Source organism: Hemitrygon akajei, chromosome 6, assembly GCF_048418815.1.
Source record: "Hemitrygon akajei chromosome 6, sHemAka1.3, whole genome shotgun sequence".
NCBI lineage: Eukaryota > Metazoa > Chordata > Chondrichthyes > Myliobatiformes > Dasyatidae > Hemitrygon > Hemitrygon akajei.
The window spans coordinates 151,141,359-151,159,399 of NC_133129.1; the positions used below are offsets into that span (position 1 = coordinate 151,141,359).

An 18,041-nucleotide genomic window follows, 5' to 3' on the forward strand; every position below is an offset into this window, starting at 1 on the left:
CCTGTCAAGATCTTCTCCAAAAACTTGCCCACCAGTGAAGTCAGACTAACTGGTCTATAATTTCCTGGGTTAGTTCTACTCTCTTTCTTGAACAAGGGAACAATATGTGCACCTGCATCCTATCCTATCCTGCACCGGTACTTCTCCTATCCCTGTTGATGACACAAAAGTCATCGCAAGAGGCTCCGTAATCTCCTTCCACACTTCCCACAGTGGTATATATCATCCGATCCCAGTGACTTATCTAACAATGCTTTTCAAAACCTCCAGCACATCCCCTTTCTTATTTTGTATATGTTTAATTTAATAGATAGACATTTTGTTAATAAAGTATGAGGTGTACGAAACAATCTTTATGTTGTTTCATTATTAAGAACAATGACTCTTGTTAACTTGTGAAATTGCTGGCTATAATTTATGCTCCGAATCTTGCAAGTTCTTTTAAAAACTAGTAACCCTCTTAAAACAACAGGCTTGTAAATTCCCAGGAGACCCAAGATCACTAAACTTGTATTGCATGTCAGGTCTGGTGATGAAAAAAAATACAAGAGGTCCAGAAAGCTATCTCACATAGGAAGAGGCAAGTCCAGACCAAACTTGAATCACTGAAGGATGCTTGAAAACTGTGGCAGGGCTTGAATACTATTAACTCCAACAACGTAAAACCAAATGACATATGTGCCAAGAAGTTTTCACTCCCAGACGAGTTCAATGCAAGCATAAAAGGCATTGATCATCAAAACATGGGAGGCACTTTTATGAACTTCCACAGCCCCAATGATCCAGTGATTTCAGTTTGAGGCCAACTTGACAGCATCCTTCAGGACGGTGAAGCCTAGGAAAGCATCCAGACAGGATAACTGGTCAAATACTGAAGACCTGTGCTATTCAACTGACTGGAGTGTTCAACTGATATTGTTCATCTCTAGCTTGGCAGTCCGAGGTACCCACCTGCTTCAAGCAGGCCTCAATTTTACCAGTGCATTCAATAGCATCATCCCCTCAAAATGAATCAATAAGCTCCAAGACCTACACCTCAACGCCTCCTTATGCAACTGGATCCTTAATTGCTTCAGTTGCAGATCCCAGTTAGTTCGATTGGCAACAACATCTAGGAAAGCAGGATCCATCGCCACGGACCCTCACCACCCGGGCTATGCTTGCTTCTCACTGCTGCCATCAGGGAGGGAGTACAGCAGCTTCAAGTCCCATACCACCAGGTTCAGGAACAGTTACTGCTCAGGACAGATCCTCTGATATGATAACATGAAGAAATTAAAGTTATGACCCTCTCCACCTCTGATCCCCTACTGAGAACTGGCTCATGGCCCTCAACCATCAGGCTCTTGAATCCAGAGGGGATAACTACATTCACCCCAACACAAACTGATTCCACAACCTATGGACTCACTTTTAAGGACTCTACAATTCATGTTCTCGATATTTATTGGTTTTTTAAAAATGTATTATTACTATTGCTTTATTTCCTCTTTTTTTTAGTTTTTGCAAGTTTGTTGCCTTTTGCACACTGGTTGTTTGTCCACATTTGTTGTGTGCATTTTCATTGATTCTATCATGTTTCTTTCTATTTACTATGAATACTTGCAAGAAAATGAACTTCAGGGTTATCTATGGTGCTGTATACAGTATGTACTTTGATAATAAATTTACTTTGAACTTTGATGCTCACAAAGGGATTTGGCTTGTAAGCTAGTTTAGTGTTTGATAAGCCAGCATATTTGGTCATTTGAAGATTCTGAGACTCCAGGCACTTGTAATCATTGTGTCCTTGCTCATCACCTCAGCCTTCACCCTTCATTCCCAACTGGCTCCATAGACCCTTTTAATTTCCCCGTCTTCTTCAATCTATCAGTCACCTGCCTCTGTATCCAACACCATTGCTCACTCTTCCCCCCTCTTTATGCTGGACAGCTTTCCTCTCCAGCCTTGGTCCTGATGCAGGGTCTTGCTTTGAAACAAGGATGAATCCTCCCCACCCCCAACAGATGCTGCTCATCCCGCCAAGTTCCTTAAGCAAATTGTCTTTTTTTGAATTAGTGAGATTGAAAGTCACAATTAAGAAAGTAAAGCAAAAAGTCCAAAAAAGGTAGAAGCTGGGATCAATGAGAATGGAACAGTCAACAAGTTACAGATGAATCCAGAGTTCAGTAAAATTATGGGCTCAAATCATGCTCCAGGGTAATGCAGTGTCAAGAGAAAGGGGAAGATTTGGGTGGAAATATTAGGCTGGTACCCAAGTTTTAAACTAAATTGCTTCAAATTAATCAGGTGAGATTAGGGAGCTCAGCTGCCCAAATAAAATGGAAAAGGAGAAAAAATAGAGTTCAAAACCACCCAGAAAGGTGAAAAGCAAACTAGTGAAAAGACCTGGAAGAGTGTGAATTACGTGCAGAATCACAGGCAAATGTTAAATAACGCAAAAACATGAAAATCTGCATTCGATAATGCCTATCATTTTGCTACAAATTACACACATTAAATTCTCAGTTGTTTGTTTTTATAATCAAAAGCTTCTTCAACCCAAAGCCATAAATAGATAGCCTTCCTTGTAATCTCTTGCAGTTGTCACCAATATCATTTTTTTTTAAAGTAAAATAAATTCATAAACACTGGACTTACGTTGGGAGTACAGCAGGATTTGCATTTCCAGCAATGCACAGGTGAAGAGTTGAAGCACATTTTCCAGACCCAAAAGTTCAAACATTTCATTAATTGGAAAGTCAAATAGTGGTAATTCATTGGCACTCGGCCTCTGACAAACAATTGGACCATATACACCCAAAAATTTTAACGATCTCCCTGCTGGTGGCAGTGGCACTTCATATAGAATATTGTAAACATAACTTTCGAGTGGTAGCGGAGGAGGTTGAAGAGAAGTCACAGCTTGATGGAGTTGTTCCAGAACCTTCTTACAGGCGTGCATGAAAGGCAAGGGTGTAATCAAGCAAATGCATTTTGAGACATAAAGTGTATCCTTGCTAATATCATACGAGTTAAAACGCTGTAGTTTAGACACTCCCGTAGACATGTCACTGCAGTTTTCAGAGATACTCTCAGCTGAGTTTATGCAGATTGTGGATGAGGTATGAAGGATATCGTATTGTTCTGCATTATGCATATGATACAGCGTTTGCATTGCGCTGCAAATCTGTTTACTTGCCACCTCTTCATAAAACGTGAGAGCAAATCCGTAGGTGCGAGAACCGTCCTCTCTCGTGATGATGAACGAATGGAATTGTGGGTCTCGGTTGTCAGACTGTGTTTTAAAGGAAAGGCCTTTCGGCATGCAGAGCTTGAACAAAAAGAAACACATGAAAGTTATCTTCATTATAATGTGGAACATATTCCTTTGAAAAATAAACTTTCAAATTAGGGACCATGGATTTCTGATCATCAAATGGTCCCCAAACTTAAATGTACATAAATTTCTTAATTTAGATAGAATCCACAGTAAAATTTCTCCAGTAGGTATATGCTGGTGCTGATAGCATTGACACCTTTTCTCATCTTGAGTTCACCCCACATACATAACTTGATTTCTCTCAACACATTTCCTCACATATTCCATGGAATAAATGGACAGGGTAAATTCTGTACATCTTTAAACGGGTATGTGTTACTCTATCAGTATGTACACACATATTGTGATCCAACTGGGCAGGAGAGTCAATAGGTGTGCCAGGTTCTCAACAATTAATATTGATAGATAGATAGATAGATAGATAGATAGATACTTTATTCATCCCCATGGGGAAATTCAACTTTTTTTCCCAATGTCCCATACACTTGTTGTAGCAAAACTAATTACATACAATACTTAACAGTAAAAAAATATGATATGCATCTAAATCACCATCTCAAAAAGCATTAATAATAGCTTTTAAAAAGTTCTTAAGTCCTGGCGGTAGAATTGTAAAGCCTAATGGCATTGGGGAGTATTGACCTCTTCATCCTGTCTGAGGAGCATTGCATCGATAGTAACCTGTCACTGAAACTGCTTCTCTGTCTCTGGATGGTGCTATGTAGAGGATGTTCAGAGTTATCCATAATTGACCGTAGCCTACTCAGCGCCCTTCGCTCAGCTACCGATGTTAAACTCTCCAGTACTTTGCCCACGACAGAGCCCGCCTTCCTTACCAGCTTATTAAGACGTGAGGCGTCCCTCTTCTTAATGCTTCCTCCCCAACACGCCACCACAAAGAAGAGGGCGCTCTCCACAACTGACCTATAGAACATCTTCAGCATCTCACTACAGACATTGAATGATGCCAACCTTCTTAGGAAGTACATTCGACTCTGTGCCTTCCTGCACAAGGCATCTGTGTTGGCAGTCCAGTCAAGCTTCTCGTCTAACTGTACTCCCAGATACTTGTAGGTCTTAACCTGCTCCACACGTTCTCCATTAATGATCACTGGCTCCATATGGGGCCTAGATCTCCTAAAGTCCACCACCATCTCCTTGGTCTTGGTGATATTGAGACGCAGGTAGTTTGAGTTGCACCATATCACAAAGTCCTGTATCAGTTTCCTATACTCCTCCTCCTGTCCATTCCTGACACACCCCACTATGGCCGTCTCATCAGCGAACTTCTGCACATGGCAGGACTCTGAGTTATATTGGAAGTCTGATGTGTACAGGGTGAACAGGACAGGAGAGAGTACGGTTCCCTGTGGCGCCCTTGTGCTGCTGACCACCGTGTCAGACCTACAGTCTCCCAACCGCACATACTGAGGTCTATCTGTCAAGTAGTCCACTATCCAATCCACCATGTGAGAGTCTACTCCCATCTCCGTTAGTTTGTGCCTTAAGATCTTGGGCTGGATGGTGTTAAAGGCACTAGAGAAGTCAAGGAATGTAATCCTCACAGCACAACTGACCCCCTCTAGGTGAGAGAGTGATTTGTGCAGCAAATACGTGATAGCATCCTCCACTCCCACCTTCTCCTTATATGCAAACTGAAGAGGATCCTGGGCGTGCCTGGTCACAGAAAATTTCTAATGATGCAGGGGAGGTGGGTGGGGGGGGGGGGGAAGCACAAATAGAACAAAAGGTACACCTTTGATGAAATGAGAACAAATCAATTGACATGGAAAACTGAGGAGCATTGTGCTTCTTTGTGTTATAACAATAATGGCAGGTTTCTAGGGCAGGCCCAGTTTGTTAGGCTGTGTTACTGGACAGCCAAAATCTACAAATGGATGATAAGCAGAAATGACCTGTTTGAATTAGACAAAAAAAACCAAAAGCCAGCTGCTTAAAAGTTAAAGAATTAAATGGAGTCCAGAAGGCTGCAACATTGGACATATTCCTGGTAAATAGGGGATTTCAAGGATGAGGAAGGAAACTGGGGGAATGCAGAGCTGGTGTTACAATCAGATCAAATGCCATTTTATTGAATGGTGGAGTAAGTTCCTCGGAGTATTCCCCTATGTCTGCTCCAAACTGCCATGTTCACATGTTTGTAAAGACTACAACAAGACCAAAGATATCAAGAGTCAATATAATTCAGTTTACTAAATCAGTCAAGTTGTAAATTCACCAGAAGCTCTTGGAAGCTGGCCTTCAAGTTCACAAAAATAACTGGAACTCTAATTTTTATGCCAATTGGTTTCACACAACACTAAGATTTCTAAATCTGATTTTAAAGGAAGAATTTTGTCAAGTCCTCTTTCGTAAAACTTCTACTTAGATACTTCTTTATTCATTAAGAACTCCACTACCCCATTGAATATTCTGTTTTACAACGGTACAGTAATTAGATAACCAAGATTGAATTATCAGTTCATTCCTATAATAATCATCAGCCATGCTTTATACACACAGTTTTAAGTGGGTGGGAAAGGCAATATTTATTGGTCCATATACTAAAGGCTGATACACCATGATTACTGCTATAACCCACACATGCCATCTGAATTGTTCCACTCCTCCACAAACACTGCTCCGCTTGAGAGACCAGACATTGATATCTGTGCAAGATCGCCAATCATGCTACAAAATGTGAAGATAATGCATTCAGGCATAAATGAACTTTTAATGGAATGATAAATCCAAGTAACACTGATCATGAAAATTTAACGTGATTTCTTTCTGTTTTATAAATAATCATAGGTTTGGTTTTTTTAAAATTTTCAATTTTTTTCATATTCACTCACACTCATAATATTGCAAATGAATTAAATATTTTGATTTATACTTCCTAGTTTGGATATCTGAGCCTAAAATCCACCTCTCAAAAAAAATTGAGTTAGTGCCAAGTCAGAGGCTGAAATTCAAGTAAATATTCTGAAAGAGAAGCTGAATATGCCTCAAATTTACATATTTAGGTTTAGAGCAGTCAGGAAAGGGGTTTGAAAACAAGTTGTTCACAGAAATAAAATCAGATAAAATCCAATGAATGCTGATACAGAATCAGTGTTTCAGGTCAATGACCCTGAGGCAAAAGGGCCCACGAAGGTACTGAGGTCATTAACCTGAAATATTATCTGACTACTTCTCTTCTAAATGCTGTCTGTCATGCCGCGTTTCCAACACATTTGTTTCCATTTGAGATTTCCAGTATTTGGAAAATTTAGATTTTTACTCACTGCTTACACAAATTAGATGAGTAAAATAAAACATTTAATTGATTCAACTTACTGGAAATATTTCAAGCAAGTTTATTTTTAAATATCTCATCAGCCTGTCTATTCAGACTTCAAAAATATAGGAGATAAAAATTTAATCCATAAGTGAGGCAAGCATCCTCAAGGGAGCACCTTTTGTGGGTCAGATGTACAGATAAACTTACAGATAAACTCTGTCCAATACTAGTGAGTCCTCAACTACAAATAGATTAGTTAATCCGCTTAATTTGAATTACCTATTATCTCCTACCTTTTAATAGCACAATTGCATCAAATCGCTCCATTTAACGTTAGGCTGAATTACTGGACTTAACTGCTACAATTACAGTGTTTGGACAGGCATTAAAATAATAGGCATTGATGGGCATGGGGTTGCCATAAGGCATCATGCTAGCATGAAAAAAAATGGGCCAAAGGAGCCTATTTCTGTGTCGTATCTTTCTGTGATTCTCTGATAACATAAAGACAACCAATATTACATAAGTAGACTGAATACAAACAGAGGGAAAATGGATGGATTTTTCTGCCTCAAGAACCCTTTTGCAAGCATTGGGTTAGGATCCATCTCCTTCAGTGGAGATTACATTCAAGGTCAATGCATATTTCACCACATAAGCAGGGTTGCTTCGAAGTGACAAAAAGCTTGGATTTTCTTTTCAGGCGCATTATCCAATACAGATGCCTCACACGTCGGCTTCTGAAGAAGTCGCTCTTCTATTGATATCTGCAGAGCACAATAAGGGGAAATTCTCCAGAACTACTGGCCCACGCTTCAGTGGTGTCGTCACCCTTTGTCAGGGTCCCAAATCTCAAAATCATGATCATGAGAATTACAGAAGGCAAGTCTAACCTCATGGATATTTCCATTATCTACCCAGATTACCAAGAAAATGCTACAAATGAGTAATTAAAATGTAGTTAGGCTGCTAAGAGACCAGAGTTGCATCCCACTGCTGCACTTGAGAATAAAACTTTAACTAGAAGTACAATCAACGTGCTAATCTGTATGTCAAAATAATTGAGGGGTAATTTAGTTCATCTACTCTATCCCACACACTCCTCCCAACCCCAGCTCCAGTTCTACTGCTAATTGCAATAGTAGATGATGTGGATTTACACTGTTGCCCAAAATGAGTCAATGTCCGATTTTTCTTTCCACTTGTGGTTGCATTCATTTTCAGTTCAAGCTTTCACTTGAAGACATAGCCAAATCTGAAACTCACCAGATGAATTTGCCCCCCTCCCAATTACCACCCAGACTTGCAGCTGCCACGGCAGTGTAGCGGTTAGCGTGATGCTCTTGCAGCTTGGGCTGTCAGAGTTCTGAGTTCAATTCCGACATCATCTGTAAGGAGGCTGTGCGTGGGTTTTCTCTGGGTACTCCAGTTTCCTCTCACAGTCCAAAGACACAGTGGTTAGTAGGTTAACTGGTCACTGTATACTGTCTCATGATTAGGCTAGGGTTAAATCAGGGGTTGCTGGGTGGCTTGGCTCAAAGGGCCGGAAGGGCCTATTCCGAGCTGCTTTCCAAAGAATAAATGAATAAATTCTGGATGCAAAATAGACAAGGGGATCTATTGATTTTCCAGAGAAAAAAAAGAAATCTTTGTTTGTTTGGATTTAGACCAGTTTCACAGAACATGTTAGGCATACTAACCATCCCAACAGCATCCTGATCAAAGGGGTTCCATTCCACATTTTCTGGATAATGAGCCAACACTTTAGATTTAAAAGTTCTGCGCAAAGGGCTCTGTTCATAATTTTCACCTGAAACAAAGAAAAACACACACATGCATTGATTAAAAAGTTTTCCAACCTGAACAAGAACACAGCAGTGACCAAAATCCAAGAAAGGACAGAATTAATCAAATCAAGGTCATCCTACTAAAAGCAGAATTCAGGAAGCACTGCTCGTATAGTGGTCAAGATTGCACAAATGCATTTAGACAACAATGTAAATTATTATGGCCAAAAATCTGCTTTTTTTTTAGAAAAAGGGAAATGTATGGATCTTTCACAATTCTATCAAAACATTTGAGTTTCATTCTGACTTTGATTGCTTCAATTAACGGAAAAGGGCAAAAAGATCATTGCACAACTGTGTTTAATGAGCCATTTCATGTAATTATTTATCTGTTCTCAGAAAAAAAATCTGAGTATGAATCAGGATTGTGCTTGGGGGAAAAAAAATAACATTTCTGATTAATCAAATTGCCTAACAAGTAAATAGCAATACCAAAAGATGGATTTCTTAAACTATTTCAATTGGGAGGGAAATTGCTACTTTTAGTCAAATAAAGGAAATCACAAGCAGTCCTGCTATCTGTTAGATTTTGTTTATCAGAAACAGCTCTGAATGCTTGCTGTTCTTTTGTGCACAAGATAAAGAGGAAAAACACACATAGAGAGGCTGCATCTTTTCAGAAGAGGAAGAAGCTTAAAGAAAACACCACAGAATTAGGAAAAAAAAGCTGCTCCAAAAGCTGTATCGAGGCGAGAAGCCCAAAATACAATCCCGTCACCTGCTAAGCAACATAGCTGTGAAAAGAAGGAACTGGAAAGTTAAAAGATCAAAAGGTCACTAGAGTCACAAGGATGACATAGGACCATCAGAAGGGATTTTACCTTCATTTGCACTTGAACTGACACGCCCAGCACCATCTCTGCCTTTAGAAGCCTGTAAGAACTGGCATAAAGCTATATAACAAATAAAATAACAATTAATTACAAATTGATTTGTTCCTTGTACACATATCAAAAGAAAAAGAAATGAATACACAAATATTAATTCAGGTTACCAGGCCAATAAAAAGTGCAAGGATGATGAAAAATATTTAGAAAATATCTTGATTTTAACCTACAGTTTTATATTGTTGTTATCCAGTCAATATCAAATGCAGATCTGTATAACAAACCAGTTTTAAAATGTTTTTGGATGAATTAAATAAAATACGACTCAGAATTCAAGTCGTATTCTGAGTGCATTTTGACTTCTTAAAAATCTAAATCAAAAGCAACTTAAAATATTTGTAAAGTTGTATCATAGTTGCTGACCAAAAACCAACAGCTATACTTGAACCCAATTTCCAAAATGATGAACAAAATTATTCTATTATTACAGGTATTTGCACACACTCAAAACAATTTGGTGAAAAATGTTTCAATTAAAAGATTAACTGACCCAAAAATAAAAAAGGTCTACTACTTCCAAAATTGGAAAAAAAAAGTCTCCTATTGAATACAAAGCTCTCCCACCCCAGTAAAATGTTCAGAATATGAAAATAATTGATGGATATCAGTCAGCTTTGGACACTGCAGAGAGTTAACACTTTAGGAAAATAAGCAAAGACCAAGCAACTAATATTAAACTACCACACACAAAATGCTGGAAGAGCTCAGCCGGCCAGGCTGCATCTGTGGAAAAGAGTATCGTTGACGTTTCAGGCCGAGACCCTTCTTCAGTCTTGATGAATGACCTCGGCCCAAAACATTGACTATATTCTTTTCCACAGATGCTGCCTGGCCTGTTGAGTTCCTCCAGCATTGTGTGTGTGTTGCTTGGATTTCCAGCATTTGCATATTTTCTCTTGTTTGTATCAAATATTAAACAGTGTGATATTAATGTCCATTCCTGATACAACAATTTCAGGATCAATCTAATGGTACAATGACTAAGGTACTCACTCGCCTTCATCTCAATAATAAAATTCAACTTCTATTGATTCACAATTTTAATCAGTTCAGAAGTGGCACTTGATACAACTGAGCAGACTTGCAGTGCTTCAAATCAACAAGCTCCACCAGATTAACACAAGAGACTCTGCAGATGCTGGAAGTCCAGAGGAACACACACAAACTTCAGGGGGAACTCAGTAGGTCAGGCGGCATTTCTGGAGCAGGATAAACAGTTTACATTTCGGGCCAAGACTCTGCTTAGTTCCTCCAGTATTTTGTGTTCATTGCTCTGGATTTCCAGCATCTGCAGAATCTCTAGTGTTTACAAATTTTAAAACACAGTATTTTAAGGAGGGTGAGGGGTGGTGAGACTACATAGACTGAAGACAAAGGTTGCCACAAGATGACAAAATTGATTTTAAGTACCGCCTGAGATAAATGAATCTTAGTTGACCACAGCAGAATTGTTTGGAGTGTAAAATGAGGAAGATGAATGAGGGAACTTTGATTGTTGCATTTCCTTTCTACTCTCTTGAATTTAAATGAAGCAATACCAGATGTAAGGGCGTATTCTGGAGTTAGGATATATAGCAAACATTAATTTTACCAGCAACCAATCTTTAGACATGAACATGGATTGTAGACTAAATTTAAAATGCAGCCATAAACAATAGTTTTCCTGGAACTGTAAACTGGAGTTGATTGCAAACCAGACAATGCTGATTAACATTCATTTTGGGTGTCTGGAGTGTGGGTGCAAAGAAGGAGGTGTGAAAACTATATATAATTCAAAAGGGAGCACTGCAGATGCATTGCAAATGTAGAATTGTCCTGCTGTTACCTTTGATCTTTAGCATATAAAAATGTCATGTAATATTGGGTTGGGAGGTCACTTCCTCCAAGAGTGTCTCATTATGATGCCTGCTGCTCATTTTGTTGAATAAACACTCCTATATCCCCTCACTTCAGTATCACCCTGGTGCTTTTGTTCATATCACAACACCTGCCATCTTTTTTTCATTAAAAACTTAATTGTAGGTAATTAGTTTTGGAGGTAGAGATAATTGGTAAACATAGTTCAAACAAAAAAGTGCAACATCAGATGAGAGATTAAAGAATGCAGTGCAAGGATTTGAGAAAGATAATTTGACTAACACTGATTAACCATTTTAATCAGTGGTTAAAATACGCAAGCCCCAATTCCTACACACCCTTTCCCATCATCAGTCAAAGCTTTCCTTTCGTAACCCAAATAATTCTATCAATTAACATGGATGAATGTGTTCTCTCATAAGATAATTTGCTGTACCACTTACATAGAAGATTTTGTGGGAGGAAATGGTAAGGTGATTTTAAGCAAAAATGTCCTTTCTTTGTGTAGGTTCACTTTCAATTCTCTTCCATTTGTACCTTTGGTATGACTGCTTTTTTAATACTATTTATTTCCTTTGCTTTGGAATCTATATTGATTCATTAGGCAATGGTATTGGTGCTGGATCAAGTCAGGTGAATGATCAATGAAATGAATGCTTTAAAGACTCTGGAGAGAAAGATACTGAGCAATTGAAACTTCAAAAGAGAAATTGCTTAACTATTATTTGATCATAAACTTAAAGACAGTCTTTCCAATGAGACTATATTTTAATATATTTGATTGCAAATCATTAATTAAACTCAGCAACTATGAATATGTATCTTTTGCAGTGATACAATGCACTGAATGATGAGAGGAGATAAGTGGGTCTCCAATATGAGAAGATAAGACTATTGAGCTCAATCTACCTCAATATCATCTTACTGCAGATGTCTACAATTGTGGCACTTCATTCTGCATTCTCTTACTGTTTCAATAAGGTTATGGATGATCCGGCTGTGGACTCAGCTCCACCTACCTAACTGTGCACGGCAACCCTCAAGTTCCCTACTAAACAGAAAAAATTCTAACTGTGCCTTAGTTGAGTGGTGTCACAGCAACAACCTTGCACTTAATGTCAGTCAGGCGCAACTGATTGTAGACTTCAGAGAAGGGTAAGATGAGGGAACACACTCCAAAGAATCAGGAATAAAAAGAATGAACAATTTCAAGTTCCTGAGTGTCAACAATTCTGAGGATCTTTCCTGGGTCCAACATTTTGATGCATCTACAAAGAAGGCATACCAGCAACGATATTTCATTAGGAGTTTAAGGAGATTTAGTATGTTAAAGACACTCGCAAATTTGTACAGATGTACTGTGGAGATCACTTTAACTCACTCCATCACTGTCTGATATGGGAGGGTGACTGCACAGGATCATAATAAGCTGCAGTGTTATAAACTTAGTCAGCTCCATCACGGGCACTAGCCTCTGCAGTATCCAGGACATCTTCAAGGAGTGATACCTCAAAAAAGTGGTATCAATCATTGAGGACCCCCATCACTCAGGACATACCCTGTTCCCACTGCTGCCATCAGAAAGGAGACACAGGAGCCTGAAGGCACCCACCCAATCATTCAGGAAAGGCTTCTTCCCCTCTGCCATCCGATTTCTGAATGAACATTGAACCTGTGAACATTACCTCACTACATTATTTTTAGTTTTGCACTACTGATTTCGCTTTTTGCACTACTTACTTAACTATTTATATTCTTACTATGATTCAGCTCTTTTTCCTCTATTGGCGTGGTCAAGTGGCTAAGGCGTCCGTCTAGTGATCTGAAAGTCGCTAGTTTGAGCCTTAGCTGAGTCAGTGTGTTGTGTCCTTGAGCAAGGCACTTAACCACACATTGCTCTGCAATGACACCAGTGCCAAGCTTTATGGGTCCTAATGCCCTTCCCTTGGACAACATCGGTGCCGTGGAGAGGAGAGACTTGCAGCTTGGGCAACTGCTGCTCTCCCATACAACCCCGCCCAAGCCTCATTCATCATTGAAAATCGATGGACAGCCAAAGAAGAAAGATGTATTGCATTGTACTGCTGCTGCAAAGACAACAAATTTCATGACATATGCCGATGATATTGAACCAGATTCTGATTTAATGAGGTAGCCTCTAATGCTTCCAAGGGTGGAGAATCCTACAGATTCACTATTCACCAGGAAAAAGTTTCTCCTCATCTCCATCCTCAATCTACTACCCTGAATACATCCCCTAGTTCTAGTCTCACCTACCACTGGAGACAACTATTCTAGTCTTACCTACCACTATAAGCAGTCCCTTTCACCATTTTGTGTTTCTATAAGATCCTCTCTCATTCTTCTGAATTCAGAGCATTTAGTCCCAGAGAACTCAATCTCTCCTCATATCCAGAGATTCTGGATAGGTTTGTCCCATTGAAGGATCTAATCAAGAAGAAAGAATCGCATGTAAGGTTTAGGAAGCAACGATCAGACTGGGCTCTGGAGAGTTACACGTTTGTCAGGAATGGACAGAGTTAAAAGGGGTCATGAGAAAGCCTTGGTGAGTACAACTAAGTAAGAGCCAAAGGTGTTCTACATGGTTGTGAAGAACAGAGTAAAGGTGAGTGTTGGAGGAGGTAATGATGATCCTTATAGAATACTTTACAGTGAGAGGGACACTGATGAATGTGAGGACAGCATAAGGCAGGCTGATATACTAGAACACGTTGACATTAAGTGCTAGAACCTTTTGGAAGTCCCTGGGGCTGGACAGAACCAGAGATGATGTTACTGTGGGAAGCAAGGGAAGAGATTGCTGCACTTTTGGCAATGATCTTTGCATCTACACACACACACACACACACACTATTATATATGTATATATGTTGTATTCATTTCTAATTGCCTCATTTAGAAAGAATATGGAGGAAGAAAGAGTGCAGAAGAGATTTACCAGGATATAAGGTAGTCCAGATGCTGAAAATCTAGAGCAATACACACAACGTGCTGGAGGAGCTCAATAAACAGTCGATGCTTCAGGCAGAGACCGCTTACCAGGATGCTGCCCGGACCACAGAGCATGCCTTATGTGGAAAGGCTGAGTAAGCTAGGGCTTTGGAGAGAATGAAATTGAGAGGTGACTTGGTAGAGGTGTACAAGATAAAAGGTATAAATAGAATGGACAGCCAGCACTCCCGCCCTCCCCCCAGAGAGTTAAGACTAATACAAGAGGGCATAACTTTAAGTGTTGGGAGAAAAGTAAAGAAGGAGTGATGTCAGAGGTACATTTTCTTTAACGGAGAAAGTGGTAGGTCTGTAGAACACCCTACCAGGCGGTGGTAGGGGCAAATACATTAGGGACATTGTTGGAGTGGGGTAGTATTAGAGTGGAGGCTTTGGCTCAACAGACTTGGGCAAGCACAAGAAGATGTTCTAAGCAAGTTTCTAGCAAGATTTTTTCCTCTTACTTTCTCTATTAGTATTAATTAGCACACTGAGAATAGTTGCATGTTTTTTGTGAGATGTGGGAACTCTGGGAGATCTCCATTCTCCCTCTTAACTACATCTGCACAAAATGTATCAAGTTGGATATGACCTTTGGCTCATACGGGAGAATAAGGAGGTGATAGATAGGAGCTACAGAGAGGTAGTCACCCCCCCAAGTTGCAGGAGGTAGGTACCTAGGCTACTGTCAGGAAAGGGAAAAGAAATAGGCAGCTAGTGCAGAGTACCCCTGTGGCCATAGGTTTACCACTTTTTTTTTTACTGTTGGGTGTCGAGGAGGAAAAGAGATCAATCTACCAGGGGAAGCCACAATGACCAGGTCTCTGGCACCAAGTCTGTCATTGTGGCTCACCCATCATCTAGCTTGTCCTCCCATTTATTCATAATTTTTGTAAATTCCCTACAAAATTCATTTGCAGACTATCTTGTATTTAAATCTCCGAAGAAAGGTCATTGACTTTAAAAATCAACTCAGTTTTTATGTCCACAAATGCTGCTTGATCTGATCAATGTTTCCATGATTCTTTCTTTAATTTTATTAAATAAGGCCTCCAGTTCTGGTCTCACCTGCATGTGTAAACATCAGGTTAGAAATTAGATCACATCGCACTTATTTATTTCTGTGCTGTGCATTTGAAAATCTAACTCACCATGGAGTAAAATATGAGAACAGCCAGTTACTGGCTTAAATAGCTGAAGTGACATTTGCATCAGATGTGCATCAAATGATGTCATCCATTCCAACCCCTCCCCCCCTGTAAGCACTAGCATGGAAATTAGTCCACAGCCTGAGAGTTGTTGAGTACTAAATAGACAGAATTTCTCTTAATGGCTCAGTGAGTACCTATTCCACCATGTTAAACAGACACACAAAAAGGCACTTGTCAACCTAGATCCAGGCAGAAATCTACAGCAATCTAAGCAAGTAGCAACCAGGATTAAAACTGTGCTGTAAGTATATGTAAGCCAACACCCAACAAAACTCTAACAAATTATCATGGATGCCTGTAAAATAATGGCAGTGCAGCTATTTCATATGTACGATCAAGTGCACAATGTAATTTACATTTTGTATTAAGTTAAATTGTCCAATGAAAAAATCTGAAATGAATACCTCGTAGAATGGAGAAGGCAGCATGAAAATACAGACGGGATTTCACACGTTTTGCTTGTGAACTGTTGCCAATCCCTAAGATCATTATTCATAATACTATTATGGATTAATGGTTCCAGACTGCATAATGCTTCATACTGTTTGGTCAGGTATCAATTATCCCCTGAAGCAATATGAGTAATATAAATGTTACAAAAAGATCAGAATAAAGCCTGATTCACCATGTGTTCTGAAAAGAAAAGGAGTTATAATCTTATGAATTAGGCCTACTGAAACCTCAAGACATCTTTAGGAAGAGTGATGGAATATAAAAATACTGTGTATAAGGAATAAATAGGACATCACAAGCCACTGATCACTGAAATAAACTATTCAACTGAGAGCAAAAGATTTGCAATTAAAAGTAGATTTTAACTGGCAATTGTTTCAGCAAACATGGAGTTTCAAAACACTCCAGAATTTTGCTGTGTAAGTTACAATTAAACTGTTTCAAATTATTCACGCTATTAATCACAAATGTCCTTAAATAACTATGTCAATGTAACCAAAACTGTAAGTTTTTTTTACCATTTAAGGTTTGTTTAACGTTTCTCACAAAACATAATAGATCATAGTCGATACAGGCACATATTAAATGTGTGATATGGAGAAACAACTACTTGGCAGGAATGGGCATCATAAAACATGAATTTAAGATTAATATCCAATTGCTTGTTTTGTTCTTGTATAGAATTAGTACTGAGGAGTAAATGTAATAATAGACAGCACCACCTTGCTAATAAAGCAATAGAAAGATCTGCCATTCATGGAAACAACATGGACAGCTGTCTTGTACCTCAAGTATTCTGCAGCAGTATCTGCAAGACTGCTGCTTGTGAGAAAAGTTAACTGGATATTGATTTTGTATATTTTGAATACGATTCTAAAGTGCCTTGCAATATGATTATACAAAGTAGGAGTTAATACAAAACCTTAACAATTCAATTTATAAAGATAAATGGAAACTGTCATCTTAATTAGCAGCTTAAAACAGCTTTAGCTATGAATCAAGCATATAGAGCAGTTAATAATATTATAATTGAAGTACAATGCAAACTGAAGTAGTTGCGATAGTAAAAACATTCTTACTAGTACAGAGAATTACATAAATTTTTCAAAGTAAGGAAAAGGCTACAGTGAATTACTGCGGAATCCAAGGAGCACAATTTTTAAAAACTCAACAAGACTGCTAATCAAGTCAAAGGACTACTGGACAAAACCTTACTCCAGAAATGGGCATGCAAGCAATCTAATCAATACTGCAGGGAGTGCAATATCGCCTGATATGTCTCAATGTGAAGCCCTAATCCCCTCAGGTGAATGCAAAACAAAACACAACACTATTCAAGGAAATCCTCCTGGTGCCTTACCCAATATTTACACCTCTATGCTCTGAGTATTACTTTTGTTGATTTGCACAGTTCATCTTCTTTAGCATATTGGCTTGGTGGTCTTTTTTATTATTAGATGTTTCCATAAATTCTATTTTATCTCTTTATTTTCCTGTAAATGCCTGAAATATAGAATATGGTAACATATGTACTTTGATAATAAAATTTAATTTGACTTTATGAACTGCTAATATAGTTGACCCATCTACAGTGGCATGCAAAAATTTGGGCACCCCTGGTCAAAATTTCTGTTACTGTGAATAGTTAAGTGAGTAGAAGATGAACTGATTTCCAAAAGTCAAACTTAAAGATGAAACATTATTTTCAACATTTTAAGCAAGATTAATGTAGTATTTTTGTTTTGTACAATTTTAGAGTGAAAAAAAGGAGCACCATGCAAAAGTCTGGGCACCCCAAGACATTTGAGCTCTCAGATAACTTTTACCAAGGTTTCAGACCTTTATTAGCTTGTTGGGGTTATGGCTTGTTCAGTCATCGTTAGGAAAGGCCAGCTGAAGCAAATTTCAAAGCTTTATAAATACCCTGACTCCTCAAACCTTGTCCCAACAATCAGCAGCCATGGGCTCCCCTAAGCAGCTGCCTAGCACTCTGAAAATTAAAATAAATTATGCCCACAAAGCAGGAGAAGGCTGTAAGATGATAGCAAAGCGTTTTCAGGTAGCTGTTTCCTCAGTTTGTAATGTAATTAAGAAATGGCAGTTAACAGGAACGGTGGAGGTCAAGTTGAGGTCTGGAAGACCAAGAAAACTTTCCGAGACAGCTGCTCGTAG

The 18,041-nt window shown here is 38.9% G+C and overlaps 1 protein-coding gene across 2 annotated transcripts in view; it reads right to left on the minus strand.

Annotated features, from left to right (window-relative positions):
* Positions 1-18,041, minus strand: part of LOC140729608 (DENN domain-containing protein 5A) — a 156,671-nt gene that overhangs the window by 86,122 nt on the left and 52,508 nt on the right. Inside the window, exons 2-4 of one of the 2 annotated variants that reach the window (XM_073049567.1) lie at positions 9,274-9,345; positions 8,306-8,415; positions 2,641-3,313 (exon numbers count right to left, since the gene is read on the minus strand). In XM_073049567.1, coding sequence (XP_072905668.1) covers positions 2,641-3,313; positions 8,306-8,415; positions 9,274-9,345 — 855 coding nt within the window. The remainder of the gene's footprint in view (positions 1-2,640; positions 3,314-8,305; positions 8,416-9,273; positions 9,346-18,041) is intronic. The other variant, XM_073049568.1, reaches the window with a different exon arrangement.